The sequence below is a fragment of the Pelophylax lessonae genome, assembly GCF_965119305.1.
Source record: "Pelophylax lessonae genome assembly, chromosome: 3".
In the NCBI taxonomy this organism is placed as follows: domain Eukaryota; kingdom Metazoa; phylum Chordata; class Amphibia; order Anura; family Ranidae; genus Pelophylax; species Pelophylax lessonae.
Genome location: NC_138770.1, coordinates 431,033,990 through 431,049,895, shown reverse-complemented (window position 1 = coordinate 431,049,895; position 15,906 = coordinate 431,033,990). Strand labels below are relative to the sequence as shown.

General features: G+C 37.7%; 1 protein-coding gene across 1 annotated transcript in view; it reads left to right on the top strand.

The window, feature by feature from the left end:
• MOXD1 (monooxygenase DBH like 1) overlaps positions 1–15,906 on the top strand; it is a 106,166-nt gene that overhangs the window by 41,028 nt on the left and 49,232 nt on the right. Inside the window, exon 4 of the mRNA XM_082251985.1 lies at positions 1,291–1,374. Within this exon, the coding sequence (XP_082108111.1) occupies positions 1,291–1,374 (84 nt within the window). The remainder of the gene's footprint in view (positions 1–1,290; positions 1,375–15,906) is intronic.

The window sequence follows — 15,906 nt, the reverse complement described above, 5'->3', positions numbered from 1 at the left end:
AATAAATACTTTTAAGTATTATTTTTGTACTGTTGATGTGAGACAAAGGTACAATGCTCTAAAAGGTTAATAAAGTGTCCTAATATATATTCAAATAATAATGTATATGTGTTATAAAATAATTTCCAGTACAAATTATGTTTGGTAGAGGTATTACATCATTTTGTGATATGAATCATCCTGAAGATAGAAATTGAGGGTCAGTATACTTAGAAATGTTGTAAGAATGTTAAGTGTAAATTAAAACTCTTAACAAATGTCTTTTTATTCAAGGTATCAGGCATCCCTGCCTAGAACTGTTATTTACCATCAGATGAGTTATAGCATGTTACTCTCTGTCCTACTGCTTTATATCTCTCAGAACTCCTGGTTGGAAATCTCAAATTTTGAGTTTCCAGCCCTCCCAAGCATTGAATTTTCTCTTTTTTTTTCTTTAAGCCAAGCAATATATTTATGTTCTCTCCTTTCCATTTTCTAAAAGATTTCCATAACGGATTTAAAGCGGAAAGCTGAACTAAAGCTAAATAAGATCATATTGGCTGAGTAGGGACAAGAAACAGTAAACCCAACAGGACAATTTAATATTTGGAGCTCCCATGGTATATGTGCTATAACATGCTCTCAATCCACTTAAAAATAATTTTTGGGCGAAAATACCTTAAATGAGTATTGATGGTCTCTTTGCGCTACATATGAATTCAGTTTAAATACATTTTAACGGATATACAGTATACCCTGCTATGTATATTTTATATAAAAATGTATATTTATAGTTAAAATATTTAAAGCAGAATTCCAGCCCAAAAAAAAAACCCAATAAATAAAAAACAGTAAATAACAAAAAATAAACAGCTCATTCAAAAATAACATATAAAAAACAGTTTTTTCTACAATCAATCAATGTTCTTCATCATTATACCATTTACTCTAGACTCTTGGACCCAACTCAGCCTGGTAATGTACAGTAAAGGGAGAAGCATCACAAGCACAGTAATAAGCACATCTTTCTGATCTCTCCCCCCGTTAGCATTCTCTTTGTCAGCACATTAAATGACTGGCTCCTTCTGCTGCTTCTTTCTTTCTCACCCTAGTCTTGCTGTACAGGAATTATGGTCAAATTCAGATAATGACACTGCTTGTATTAAAATGAAAAAACAAAATCAACACAAATTATTATAAAAATAAAAAATACATTTCAAGATGTATTAATATTGACAGAGCTGCATTCATTTGTGTCTTTTATATCTGTCTAGAGTTCAACTTTAGGCTTCCTATTTCTTTTCAAGATAGGTTCCTATTCCATATAAAGACACAACTTATTGGTGTCAGATGTTTAAGATGCCAGTACTGGACAAGAAGCATCACATCATTAAGGTAGGTTTATTTTATTTCATCCTAAATTATAAAGTGCAACTGCATTATCACTTTGGACCAAACATTTGTACTTGTGTATGTAAAGGCAATTTATGTTTTTCATTTTCGACAAAGAAGGGACGGATTAAACTGGGTTACAATTTGTTCTTATTTGGGAGATTCTCATTCACTATGTGTCCTAAAGAAGCAACAGGAAATTAGAGGAAATCTCCCCAAAGTGAAGGGAGTTCTCATCTTAGACAATTGCAATCTAAAAATGTTTCTCTATTGGATGATTTAACTCCACACCCTACTTTGGTAATAACTCTTAAGTTTTGGATTCCCCCACCTTTCTGTCTAATCAAAAATGGTCTCCAGGAAAAAGATGTGCGTGTGAATCTATAGTACCTGTTGGAATGAAACATTGATAGAAAGTCTGTCCCTTCCCTACTCTATCCAAAACTAAAAAATAGTGTTGTCTTTAAAAAACTCAAATTCTAGCTTACATTATAAGGTGACAATTTTCCCTACCAATCAATGTCTTCTTGACGATGGAAATTATTTTCCTAATAAATATTATTTATTACATATGTATACTTTTTTTTTTTTTTTTAAATAGTTAAAGTGATTGTAAAGTCTTGTTTAAAAAACAAAACAACAAACATGTTATACTTACCTGCTCTGTGCAGTTGGTTTTGCACAGAGTGGCCCGAATCCTCCTCTTCTCGGGTCCCTCTTCTGTGCTCCTGTCCCCTCCCTCCTGTTGAGTGCACCCACAGCAAGCAGTTTGCTATGGGGTTACCCAAGTCACAGCTCCCTGTGTCCATTCAGACATGGAGCAGCGACCCAGGCCCGCCCCCTCTCTCTTATGATTGGCTGACTTTGATGGACAGCAGCAGGAACCAATCGTGCCATGCTGCTGTCTCAGCCAATGAGGAGGGGAGTCCCGGGCAGATGAGAAACTCCTGCAACAGCGCTGGATAAAGATGGGCTCAGGTATGTATTAGGGGGGCTGAGGGGGCTGCTGCACAGAGAATGTTTTTTTAACTTATTGCATTGAATGCATTAAGATAAAAAAAACCTTCTGCCTTTACAATCCCTTTAAGCTTGCAGATTTTTCACTTTTCTCTGCATGGGCAAAGTGACAAATTAACTTTAGGAGAATACATTTTGTTAATGTGTGTGAACATTCAATAAATATCTGCCTCTCCTGATTGACCACCAGCATCCATTTTTATACACGAGTGATTTTTAAAGTTAAAGAGATTGTAAACCCATACAATTTTTTTTTTTTTTTTGCAACCTGAAAGAGAAACACATAATGAGCTAGTATGCACCTAAACTGTACATGTTTAGGAGATATTTACAGTACCTATAGGTAAGCCTTATCATAGGCTTACCTATAGGTAAAAGTTGCAGAGGAGGGTTTACTTCCTCTTTAAGAAGATAATTCAATAAATTAAAGTGGTAGTCCTACAGATGTATTCTCCATAAATGAGTGAACAATCCCACAGAAAGAATACAAGACTATCAACCATAAGCATAGGAGCATCTGGAGACTACCAGAAAACTGCCAGTTGGGCCCTTCAGAATCAGCTCTAAACAGAAATAACATTTATAAGTGGACTGGTTCTTTTCATTGTCAAACAGTTCTAGCAAGATTAGATGCAGAGGATGAGCTTTGAAGGACTACCAGAATTATTATATGGTCCATGGAACAGCAAACATTGCTAAGGTTCCCAACAATTACCGTATTTAATCTTATTTAAATACAACCCATGCAGACCTATACAGTTCAAGGATTTTAGAAGAAACAACTTTGCTGTGCTTTGAATATAAAGTGGGAAGAGTGGCTAAACTATACATAAGTTAATTTTAACATATTTCTATATTTAGTTGGCTGCAACACAATGCTCTTGCAGCTATGTACTTAAAAGACTGGAAGATGGATATGATGGATATGTCAGTGCTTATGCGATTTTGTTTTATTTTTTCTTTTAACTTTCCTGTGATCCTGAATAGGGATGAGGCCAACAAACCTGGGTCTGGTTCGTGAGAGGTCCGCCAGACAGCTCACAAATTCAAATGTTAATCCAAACCCAACTGATATATAATGTATAATGATATATATATATATATATATATATATATATATATATATATATATATATATATAATGTACAATAGCAAAAGATCTACAAATTCAAAAAATATTATTTAAATTTCCAGTAAACGCCTCTTCCTGACAATTTTTTTTTTGTAAAAAAATGATATGTGAGCCCTTCTGTTTAGACAGAAAATACCCCATAAGTTCTGGTATTTATTTAGGGGGGGGGGGGTCCCCATGCTAAAATGTCACTTTTTCTAAAGTAAATCTTACAGCGTAAAATTGACAAAAAAAAAAAACAAAAAAAAAACAAAATGCTTGGGGTTTCCACCTGAATTTTAGGTAAGGGTCTGGTATAGATTTGAAGGGGGACCCCATAATAAATTGACTTGAAGTCTCCTTAAAATCCATACCAGTCCCTTATCCAAGCATGGTGCCTGACTTACCAGGAAAGGGGGGAGCAGGAGTGCCCCCCTCTCCTTAACGATACAAGGCTCTCAACCAGGGTAGGGTACGTTACCCAGGGAACCCCCCCCCCCCTGGCAAAGCACATTGTCCCTGTTTTGAGGAGAAGGGACTCTTCCCCATATTACTAGTTCAGTGACGAAGGGGCCTATGGTGGGGGGCATATTGGAGTTTAGAAGCCTTCTTTAAACACTTGAGCGGAGGAAGATTTTAGTCCCTTCATAACCATGCCATTTTTAGCAGTGTGGTACTGTGCTACTTAAATTGGTAATTGTGTGGTCATGCAATGCTGTGCTCATATGAAATTTATATAATTTTTTTCACACAAATAAAGCTTTTTTGTGGAGGTATTTGATCACCACTGGGTTTATTATTATTTGCGACATAAGCGAAAAAAAGACGCAAAAAAAAAAAAAAAAACAATATTTTCTACTTTCTGCTATAAAACATATAAAAAGAAATCTAATGTCTTCATAAATCTTGTCCCAAAATGTATTCTGCTACATGCCCTTGGTAAAAAAAATCCTAGTAAGTGTATATTGATTGGTTTGGATGAAAGGTATAGTGTCTAAAAACTATGGTATAGATACTGAAATTTTTATTTTAGTTTTTTAATACTAGTAATGGCAGTTATCAAAGACCTATAGTGGGACAGCAATAGTGTGGCAGGCAATCTGGCATTATCTGATGCTAGGGGGAACTGACTAACAGCCACTGACATCTCTAGTAACACTAATACAGTGATCGGTGCTACAAATATACACTGTTACTGTACTAATGATACTGGCTGGGAAGGGGTGTTTATATCTATGGGCAATCAAGGGGTTAAATGTGTGCCTAACAATCTTCAGTGTGTTTACTGTGTGGTGTTTTATTAAGCAATGTGCTGGTTTTTACTCCCTGCTTTGCAGGGAGAAAAGAAGAGACACATCACTGCTGTATGATGTGAGTCCTGTGTTGTTTATCAACACAGGGCTCTCTTTTGTCATTCACTAAGCTGATCAGCGGGTCCTGGCCCTAATTCATTGGCTGAGACCCACTTTCGGGTTGTGCTGCAGCAATCAATGGTTCGGTGATGTCAGTCACAATCCCCAGCTTAACAGCTAAATGGACATGTCGAAGATTTGTCACTGGTTGTTATCTCCCAGCAACCAAAACTCCTAAGAGGCTCTATGGGTAAGCAAATACCTCTTTTAGTTTGACTGTAACACCCCGTACACACGATCCGAAAATCTGACGACAGATTGTCTGATTTTTTTCGCTTGCTAGTTGCATTTTGAAACTAAATAGGTTACTAAAGTTATGACAATTTGGAAGTGATGCAATGTGCTGTAGTGTATTTGTATTGTATTTTTGAAACAACAACTATAATGATTCAGTGAAAATCATATGATCTGGTATCATACATGAAAATTTTTCATGCTTGTCTCGTTGGATAATATCAGATGAACTGTCATGATCGGCTCTCAAAAGCTGTGTACTAACCATCAGATTATTGTTTGATCGCTTTGAAAGTGGCATTTTCAATACGATTTTGGGATTGTGTGTACGGGCTGAATCCTACTTCAATTTCAACTTGAACATCATCACTATTCTTGAACACAAGTAGCACTTGTCCAGCTGTACATAATTTTTGCATTATATTTCAATCTAGCATCATGTAACAGGATTTCCTTTGCAAAGAGGCCACCCAATGTAGGGCTATAATACCCCCATGTTTCTTGTAGCAGACCAAAGCCATGATACCAAAGTGATGCAAAATATTACCAGAATGATATTTTAGTATTTTACCTTATTTTTTCAGTGTTAAACAGCTTATTACTAGTATAATGCCATCACATCGGAGTTAATGATTCTATGCTACCAGAGCAAGTGAAAAATGTCGGAATAAATAGGAGTCATGTTGCAGAGACAGAAAACTTGGGCAGCCACCTTCTTAGAATTACAGTCCTCCCTTTTCTCCTTTTCATGTATATAAAAAATCCTTAGACCACCCTGGAAGCTTGTTAAGAAGTTCAGTAGAAGCCTTGCAGTCTCTGTTAAAAATAATATACTTATAACTATGCAAAAATATACCACCCACTATTAACCTCTTTGTGACCACTGCAGGCTAATATTAACCTAAAGGGTATATATTACACACCTGGAATTACAAAAAAAAAAAATCAAGGTAATTCTGTAATGCTGAAGGAACAACCAGAGGTGCAACGGGTCAGCGAGTAGGAACCCCAGCTAGTAATCTGACTCTGGGCCCTCCCCACTGAATTGCACTATATGCTACTGTACTGGTCACATATTGCACAAGCTGACTATGCTTACAACCACTTGGGAATTGTGTTCTATAAATTTGCAATCTATTCGGGGAGGAATGTAAAAGGTAATTGTCCAGTAGAAAATATGTGCGTCCTAGGAAAACCCATTCATAATAAAGAATGTTTCAGTTTTGTCATAGTCTGTGTATGTCCAAATGACAAATGGACTAAAGTTCAAAAAGAGAGTTAATGGTAGTGTGCAGAAGAGGCAAATTCTGACCTCCAGTACCTAATAAATGTCACTGAATGACCGCATACAATCCAGTGTATAATCAGTGCTTTTATTCTAAGTCCCTTGTTGCCCTCCCTTTACATTGCATCATGCTCATGGAGACAGACAGACACTTCATTATCCTTCTGTCAAACATACTGGTATGTATTCTGGTTACATGGTAAGTTATATTGTCATAACATACCACATATAAATTTAATTTCTCTTCTATTATATGTATAATTTATGTCCTAACAGAATAAGACATTTTTTTTTTGCATGTTCCTTTCCCAACATTTGCAAATAAAGTAAATTATTCATGCCCAAGAAGCAGCTATACAGTTGGCTTTCTGTCAGCTGCAACAGCTGCAGGCAAAATGGTTTTATCACCATTCATCAATCATGCAGACACAAGACTTTTTAGTAGTTTTCAAATGGAACTGGTAATGGCAGATCATCTAAAACGTATGCTATAAAAATAGGTAGCCAACATAACCGATAAGACGTCATTATGGAATTTACAGTCATGCTGTGGGCATGGGATGAGAGTTTTTCATCACCGTTATCTTCTAATACGAATTTCAAACCGGCAAACTGAAAGTACTTTTTATGTTAATCTTCCTAAATCTGTTAAATTATTAAAAAACAGCTTTTATTAAGCTTTGCAACTGCATCCTATTGGCTAACTTGGAAATAGTCATTTGACACTTTATTAACCTTAACTCTGATTTAAAACCCAGCTTTAGCCATTTTTTTGTCATTTTTGATTGCAAGAGGAAGAGTTAGAACCTCTTTCAGGACTCCCCCTCCCCATGTATGTGTCCAAGCCAGAGGGCGACATGCACAATAAACCATTCACTTAGAAAAATTATCATTTTCTCCCATGAGCTTAGGTTGAGGCATAGCAAGAAGGTGTACATTCTGCCTCAGTGACCACACCTTGTTACTTTTGGGGATGAGCAAGTTGACCTGGATTCTGTTTGCAGAGAGTTTTGTGAACCCAGTGTAAAATTTGCAAATGCCAAACTTAGCACCAAACCCAAACATAGTCTATGGCAGCTGAATATTTTTTTTATTTTTTAAAGGGAAATGTGCAAGGTAAAAAAGGCATCAGTAACTTGACACTGCCATAGGGGATATGTACTAATGCAAAAAAAGATTTTTCAGAATACCCTTCAGGGTCTTGCAACATAAAGGACAACAGCAAAAATACATTAATTCTTTGAATAACATATTTTGTGAATGGCTTATACCTGCACGTGTACTTGTGCAGCAGTGCAATGTGTTTCTTTAAAAGATACATTGTGCGTTTATAAACAGCGGCCAAGGACCTGTCATTGACAGATTTCCCACTGGCTTCTGTTTGTCAGTAGTAGTAACAATACCGATGCTAAGTGATAGATTCCTGATGGCATCGGTTTACAAACAAGCTGGAAGGCATCCTAGAAGACATCATTGAACAGATATGGTTCTAACCATATTTGGTCAAAGGGTTCACCCAGCAAATTCAATCCCTTTGTTTATACAGAATATCATTGGATGCGGTGTGATATCATGTCAGCATATCATCCTAATTGACGTGAGTCTACATAGATGGACAATTTAGTTGAAGCTGGATTGACATTCTGGAGACTTTTCAGGATGTGATTGATTTCATCTACTGTTTATTTTTTGTTTGTGAATGATTAGCAATGGCTTCAATATACTCTGTACCCATTTATCTTGGGGGAAGGGCCAGGCGCCTTGAAAGTAATCCTCCTAATGTTGAGAGCATCTGATCTAGTATGGTTTAAGAGGGGACACCCTTGCTCCCTACTCCCCCTTCCCCCGCCACCCAGGTTGCATGCTTGGATGAATTCTGGTATGAATTTTTAGAGGCACAGCATGTATTCTTTTTGTAACAATTTTGTAAACAATGGGGTGGTTTCCTAAAACTGGAGAGTGCACAATCTGTTGCAGCTCTGAATAGTAACCAATCAGCTTCCAGATATTATTGTCAAAGCCTAATTAAACATTACCAATAGCTGTGCAGTGGTGCAGGGTAACCAGATGCCAAAGAAACGTGCCTCATGGTCCCTAGCTGTTAGGCCTAAATTGTCTATTATTCCCAGTTGCTTAATGAGATGATTGTCCTTTCACAGCCAGTTGTTAACCATTTTGGAGTATCCCATGCCCTAACCCTCCTCTCCTATCCTCTCCTGTTTCATGTTTCTCCATCAATAAATCACAAAAAGACAATCCGTTGACTTTATTCGAGTCAGAGTGAATGGACTGTTGCTGGGGTGGACAGTCAGCCTCTACACTTTTTGGGGAAGACACTTATCTGTGGCCCCTGCTGGGGCAGTACTACAAGTAGATGTTTGAAATGAGTGGAATCTGACTTTTTAGTTACCCCCTGAAAGGCTGATTTATCTAGGTCAGGGTTTAAAGTAAGGTTTAAATCTCCAGCTATAATCACCGAGCCTTTGGATAGTGCTGTAAAAGTGCAAAAATATAATGCAGAAATGGTTTTTGCTTGGAGTTTTGGACATTGTACATCAAAATATTAATGTCAGTATCTTGAATGGAGCTCTGCAATAGCAGGCACCTTCCAGCAGAGTCAGCAATTTCCTGAGTGTGGGAAAATTTGTAGATATGAAAAATAATGAGGACGCCTCACTGTTTAGTTTGGGAATTGGAAAAATAAGCCCTAGGGTAGTAGGCATTAGAAAATTTGGGGGATGATTGAACAGTAAAGTAGGTTTCTTGAATGCAAGCAATGTTAATTTTGTGTGAGTACAGATAATAGAAGATTTTAGACAAGAAGCTAATTTTCAAATATACCATCTGTTTCCAAACTTGTTAAAACCGGGCCAACTTAAAATGTGTGCAGAATAAATGGGGAAAGGAGGGAGGGAGAGGAGAAAAATAAAAAAGGGGGACTAGAAAAAAAAAATTAAAGATTGAGGACGAAACCCAAAGAAAAAGAGAGCACACTTGTTGGGTTTTTACAGCTATCCGAGACTTCATTAGAGAGGTTTACTCTAAATCCTTCCTGCTGACAACTGTTTCACCATAAAGGAAATAAGAGAAAATCTGTAACAGAGACAGAGATAGAAATACAAATTAGACAGGTGTATAAGCTTTCCCATACTCTACTAAAGAAAAGCATTTTTATTTCTATCATTGACGAATTTAGAGAGTTACTCTTGTTTCCTGCCATAGTAAAATGTTCCCAAGGGGACAGGATGTAAGGGGGAAACGCAGTAAAAATCTTACCTTTCCCCACTCTGTCCAAAAAGTTAAAATGCTTTGGCATTTTAATAGGTAGGAAAACAACTCCAAATATGTCAATCACACCGTATCTCCATTATTTCAGGCCATAAATCCCATACCTGTTCACTATAGAGAATAATATTATTAGGTACCCTGCCTTGTGTAAAGCATTGTAGACCGTGCCCAAATCTATGGCTAATTTATGACATTGCCTGTCTTTTTTTTTTTAAATCAGAATAAAGTTTGTTAACAACTTTTAACAGTACAATAAACAATGCACATTCCGAAGTATTACATTATACAATACTTCTGCAGAATACAAAGTAGAATAATGTTCTTATACAAAGACAGAGCAGGTTTATAAAACCAATTGAACCTGAGATGTCATTAGTCATTATATCTCACAGTGTATGTATTCCTAGGTATGGTTTAAGAAGACATTCTCATCATATCTCTTCCCCAGTACTTTAAAATAAACTCACTCCAAAGGTGAGGACACACTGAGCAGTTGAGTTCCCACTTTAAGTTAATAGCCTATCAATAATTATGTCCAATGGAGCCAAACCAGGGGTAGCTAGCCAGCATCCCCAGATCTTATCGAACCGGGTCGGGCTGCCTCTATGCTCATATATCAAGCGCTCATATCTCAAACATAATCCCATGTTGGCTAACCCCATTTCTAAAGTTGGAGAGGTTTGAGAGATCCAAAGTTGCAAGATCAGCTTTCAAGCTTGGAACAGTGCTCTGGACACCGCCTCTCTGACATATATGTCCATTTATAACCTAATCCAGTTTACCCAACAAGCAAGGTTTAGGGTCAGGAGAGACAGTTCCTTAAAAAGTATTGTTAAAGGTGTTTACTGTGCCAGCCCAAAAGCGGTGCAACTTTGGGCACCGCCAAGGGCGATGTATTAGGTCCCCCTTCGCTTCCTTGCATCTTGTACACAATGGGTCTGGGTGAAGTCCAAGAGTAAACAATTTAAGTGGGGTATGATGAACCTGCAAGTTGGGAAAGTCTTTGGGTTACATTTAAAATTGCCTGTCTAATTATAAAAATGTTTATGATTTTCTTACCAGGGTGGGGTAAAGTTAGTTTACCAATTTTTATTCCAGACAGTTGTTTTTCAACTACTAATGGAAACGAGTTTGTCTCTTGGCCCTGATCTCTGGAATTTCATGTGCCTGAAACCAAAAATGTTACAGGGAATTGAAGAGAAATAATCAAAAGGCACTGGAACTAGAAGTGTATAATGTACTGAGACTAATCACTGGCAGAACAGTAGATGTTGTTTGAAAAAACAAGCCTTTTCAGAAAAAACTATGCTCAGAATCCAAATACATAAACAATCTGAATTGGTTAGTATATTTGTAATTTTATAGAACAAAAAAATTAAAAATAGAATAAAAGTTATACAGACAAAGAAACAGAACTTTGTCTGATTTTCTGGACTACCCCTTTAACGATTTGTATATCATTTTTTGGAAAATGTGGAGATTTGTTTTCCTCCTGTCTCCTTTTTTTCTCCAGCTGTTGTGTCTCTTTAGAGAATTAACTTCAACGGGAAGTTTGATTCCTAGAAGAAAAGGGTAACGACTTGACAAAAAAAAAATGTCCTGAGTCTAGGGGAAGGGGAAGCTGATTATGGCCAAGCAAAAAATAAGTTGACTATGGGGTTGATTTACTAAAGGCAAATCCACTGTGCACTGCAATGTATAGGAGAGTGTGAGAGACAGTCATTTAATAAAAATTTTACAAACCATCTAATCTGTGGCAATATTCAAACTTTATTTTTTTTCTTTGACTTAAAGTGATACTAAACTCTGTTTAAAAAGAAAATCTGTTAAGGTATGCATTTATAAAAATGTATGACATACTGACATACTGTTAGAGAGAAGTTAGGTTCCTTCTCTATAGTCCCACTGTGTATAGGAATGTAGCCACTCTGTTTTTCTTGCTTCTGAGATGTAGTATGGACTATGGGAGTTGTAGTGTGCATAGAGCGATGCACTTGACAGCAACTAATGTGCACTGCTCATTTCAAACATATGGAAGGGAAAGGGAAATGGAGAGCTTTTCAAGCTCACAGAGGATCTTACAAGGAGGCCCAAAAAAAAAAAAAAACACAATAGGAAACAAATTATTGAAAAACAGATTTCAGGGCTATTAAAGTGTTACTAAACCCAAGAGCCTGCATTTACTATATCTGGTCTCCACAATAAACAGGACATGAAAAGGCAATTATTTTAGTAAATATAAACTGCTAAATACCTTTTCTCCCCATCAATATATAGCAGTCTTAAGACTTCTATAAGTGTCTGGTAAAAGCTTGTAGGAGGAGTTTTCATTCGACTGTCCAATGAGGCTGAAGGACCCCTAACCCTCTGTCTGGAAAGTGCTGATTGGCCCTGTGCTGATCACATCTGCCCCCACCAAGACAAAAAACAAACTCTCTCGCAATACACACCATTCTGAGTGTGTGCAAAGTGATTTCAAAGGTTCTGTCTTAGAGATGGATTAGGGACAGTGGAAGAATGAGAGGATCAGAAATGACAGGATCAAACAGCCTTTTTACACAATGCAGACGATTAACCACTTAAGTTCCACAGTGAATATAGCAAGCATGCTTTACTGCATATACAGACTGCTTTTACTGTTGTGGGTTTAGTAAAACTTTAGGTAATGGATGTGTGTTGATTATTTTTGAAGAATAGGGTTATTGTTTAGTGTAACTTTTAGTAGAGTAAGAGGACTGCAATCAGGATCCCTTCCACAAACGCCGATTGAATTCCATTGTAGAAACAATGGCACAAGTGTGTTCAGCTGTTATATTTGTAAAAGGTGGCTTATTTATGAGTCACAAATGTAGATACAATTTCATGACTTTAAACATTTTACAACTGAAAAGTGGCAGATCCTATATCGGTGTCAATTTAAAAGCCTTGTCCCTCTGACATTTGAGAACACAAAAGCCCTAGTTCACAAGAGCTAAGGTGTTTAGTATTTTTATTGTCTTTTATTATTTTTCAATTTATAGTACATTTTTTTCAAATCACAAGTTTTTTTTTTTTTTTGCACACACATCTGGATGAACAGGATGATCCAGGCAGCATTGTCTGTTTCCACTTACAACTACTACCATAGACCGTTAATTAATACAATGTTTAGTGTTCTACCCCACAAATATGTGAACTGTATAACCAAAGGGATACTGTTTGTACTTTTGCTGGGATTCATACCGATTCCAAACTTATACACATGGAAATGTTTTACTCACTATTAACAAATCTTTATTTATTGAATTTAAATGCTATAGTAGTCATCCAGGGACAATGTCTATACATAGGTATATAAAGATTCAGCTAAAATCATAAACAAGAATTCTACTACACTGATAAACAGTTTTTAGCTATAACTTTTGTTATAAATGTAGCACTGCCCCCTTGAGGACTGCTGAATTCTTCACCTTTTTGGGTCCCTATGGGTTACTGTTTGCAAATGCATGCACAAACTTAACACTTTACTTTCCAGCTCAGTCAATGATCAGTCTAGGGGTTGTAGTTGTTTTTGTTGTTTTATTTTAAATAGGGATGGGAGAAGGGATAGAATGGAATATTCCAAAATTGAACTATTCACAGTTGATGAGGACTCCTATTTGAGGATGCAGCAAAGCTGCAGATTCACCTTTGCCCTAGATGAATTTAAGGTAAAGTTTCTGTCATCAAACTTGATTGAGCAACTATCTTCAGAGTACTCGCCTAGCACCCCCTTTCATTCCACCAGTTGACACCCGTCCTCTGATTACTCTACTCTGGGTTGGCCCCCCTCACAGGTCAGGCTCTCAGACACAATTCCCTGTACCCACGATACTGTTTTTCCCAGTTCTCCAGTGTCTCAACCTCTCTAGTCAGCTCCCCTGGACCTCTGGGTTCAGCTCCATCCTTCTGGTTCACCAGGCCAACTGCCTGTGACCACGTGTCACCAATGCAGAGGAGGAGACAGCCGTCACCCTCCCTCTGGGACTCTGCTCACCAGCCAAAAACCCCAAGCACATGTGCTCCTGGCCTTTATATCACACCCTACAATGCACCGAGACAACCAGTCTGTGCCAAACACTGGGGCTGTATCAAAGCCTGTGTACCCATTGGTCAGGATTTCTGTCACTGTCCAATATGCCTCCCTATTGGACCAGCATGAAACACTCCCCTAGACCAGATGAATCACACACTGAGCACCATGAGCAGACCTAACTTACAGATCCTGCTCTCTGTTAAGCAGAAAGCAATATAGAATTTGCCTGCTGCTCCTCTGATAGGCAGACAGAGCCAAAAACTATACTCACTCTCTAGCACCTGCCTAGGAGGGTGCCACATAAAATAAATCTACATTCATTTCAATCATCCAATCATGTGCAGTGCAAGCAAAAATCTTTTTTTTTTGAGTATTATTGGGTATTCATAGTCAATGTACCTTCACCTAAAAATGTATTTCCACTTTTTTGTGTAGCCTAATTGGAATAACACCTGCTTTATGTTGTTTACAGGTTCCCATTCATAGTAGAACTTAAAAAAAATAAGACAAAATTGAAATTCAATTAGTGCTCCGGGTGATGCCAAATAACATATATAATTTTCCCTGAGGGCACCATCCCTTAAAAGTACAATCTCGTTAACTTTCTCTCTGCTGTCAACCTGAATACCAGGAGCAGAGAGAGACATGGATAGTGAGGCTGTTAAATGTGCCTTTCAGGGAATATACCATACACTGCATTAAAAAAAAAAAAAAAAAAACACCACTTTATTACAAGTACAAAACTATCGTAAAAGTTAAGAAAAATACATTAATGCAATTTTTTCACAAACGAGTAACACATATCACATTAAGGCTTGGAGGTTTTGTAACTCACTAAGAAAGCGTCATGACTCTACACATTTAGCTAAAGAGCTACAGTAGTTTGACAGCAGATAGACAGTTGACTAGGTTATATTGAAAATTGCAACTTACCATTTATCTAGCTGCTTTATTCAGGACCCTCCAGCCAGGAAATTTCCTAAGTAGTTCTCCTTGCTTATGAGGGGGCTAGATAGCTGTGTTTACCATAATTAACACCTCCTGTACTGTGCAGGCAGCTCCTCACTACTAATTGTAACTCATTTGAACAATGTTTGTCTTAATAAAGGGTTAAAGGTATAGAGGTTGGACTTCTTGCAGTGTATGCTAAAGAGGACAGACTTAGGACAGGCTCACACTAACATTGTTCAAAAACCATGCAGTCAGCGAAACAGGTAAGTAATATTTAAAAAAAATTAGGCAAGCTATGTGAATGTAAAAAAATAACAAACATAAAGTGCGATTTTCTCAAATTTGACTGCAAAAGAGGAAATATGCTTTAACCACTTACTGACCAGCCGCCGCCTTTATACAGGTCGGCAGGTTCCAGTGAATCTACGTACCTGTACAGCAGTTTGCGAGAGCGATCCTGGGGGCGCGCACCCACTCGCCAGCAGGAAGCTGATCCATCGGTCACCCATGATCGCTCCCTGTCATAAGAGAATGGCGGTATGCTGTTGTAAACACAGCGGACCGTTGTTCTCTCAGCTATCAACACAGAGCTCCTGTGTTCCTCCTATTTAGGAACACAGGTCTCTGTGTTGCTTTCACAAGCCCATGCCCCCAACAGTTAGAAAACACCCCCCTAGGCTCACATTTAACCCTTTGATCGCCCCTGGGTTAACCCCTTCCCTGCCACTGTCATTATTACAGTAACAGTGCATATTTTTTAGCACTGATTACTGTAGTACTGGTCCCCCCAAAGCGTCAAAAATGTCAGCTAGGGGTCTGAACTGTCCGCCGCAATGTCGCAGTCCCACTAAAAATGACTGATCGCCGCCATTACTAGTAAAAATTAATAAATAAAAATGGCATAAATCTTTCCCCTAGTTTGTAGACATGATAACTTTTGCACAAACCATATTTTTTTATTATTGGGATTTTTTTTTTACTAAAATTGGCAAATTTTACAAATGAACTGTTTTCCTACCGAGTCATTCAGTGAGAGGAACCAAGTCATCCAGTTCACTGAGAAGAATCAATTCAAAAGAATGATTCGTTCATGAACTGGACATCACTAGTCCACACCCACCTAAGGCTGCAGTCATCTTCAGGAGGACGGATCCCCTGAAGAAATCGAGACTGATGACAGTCC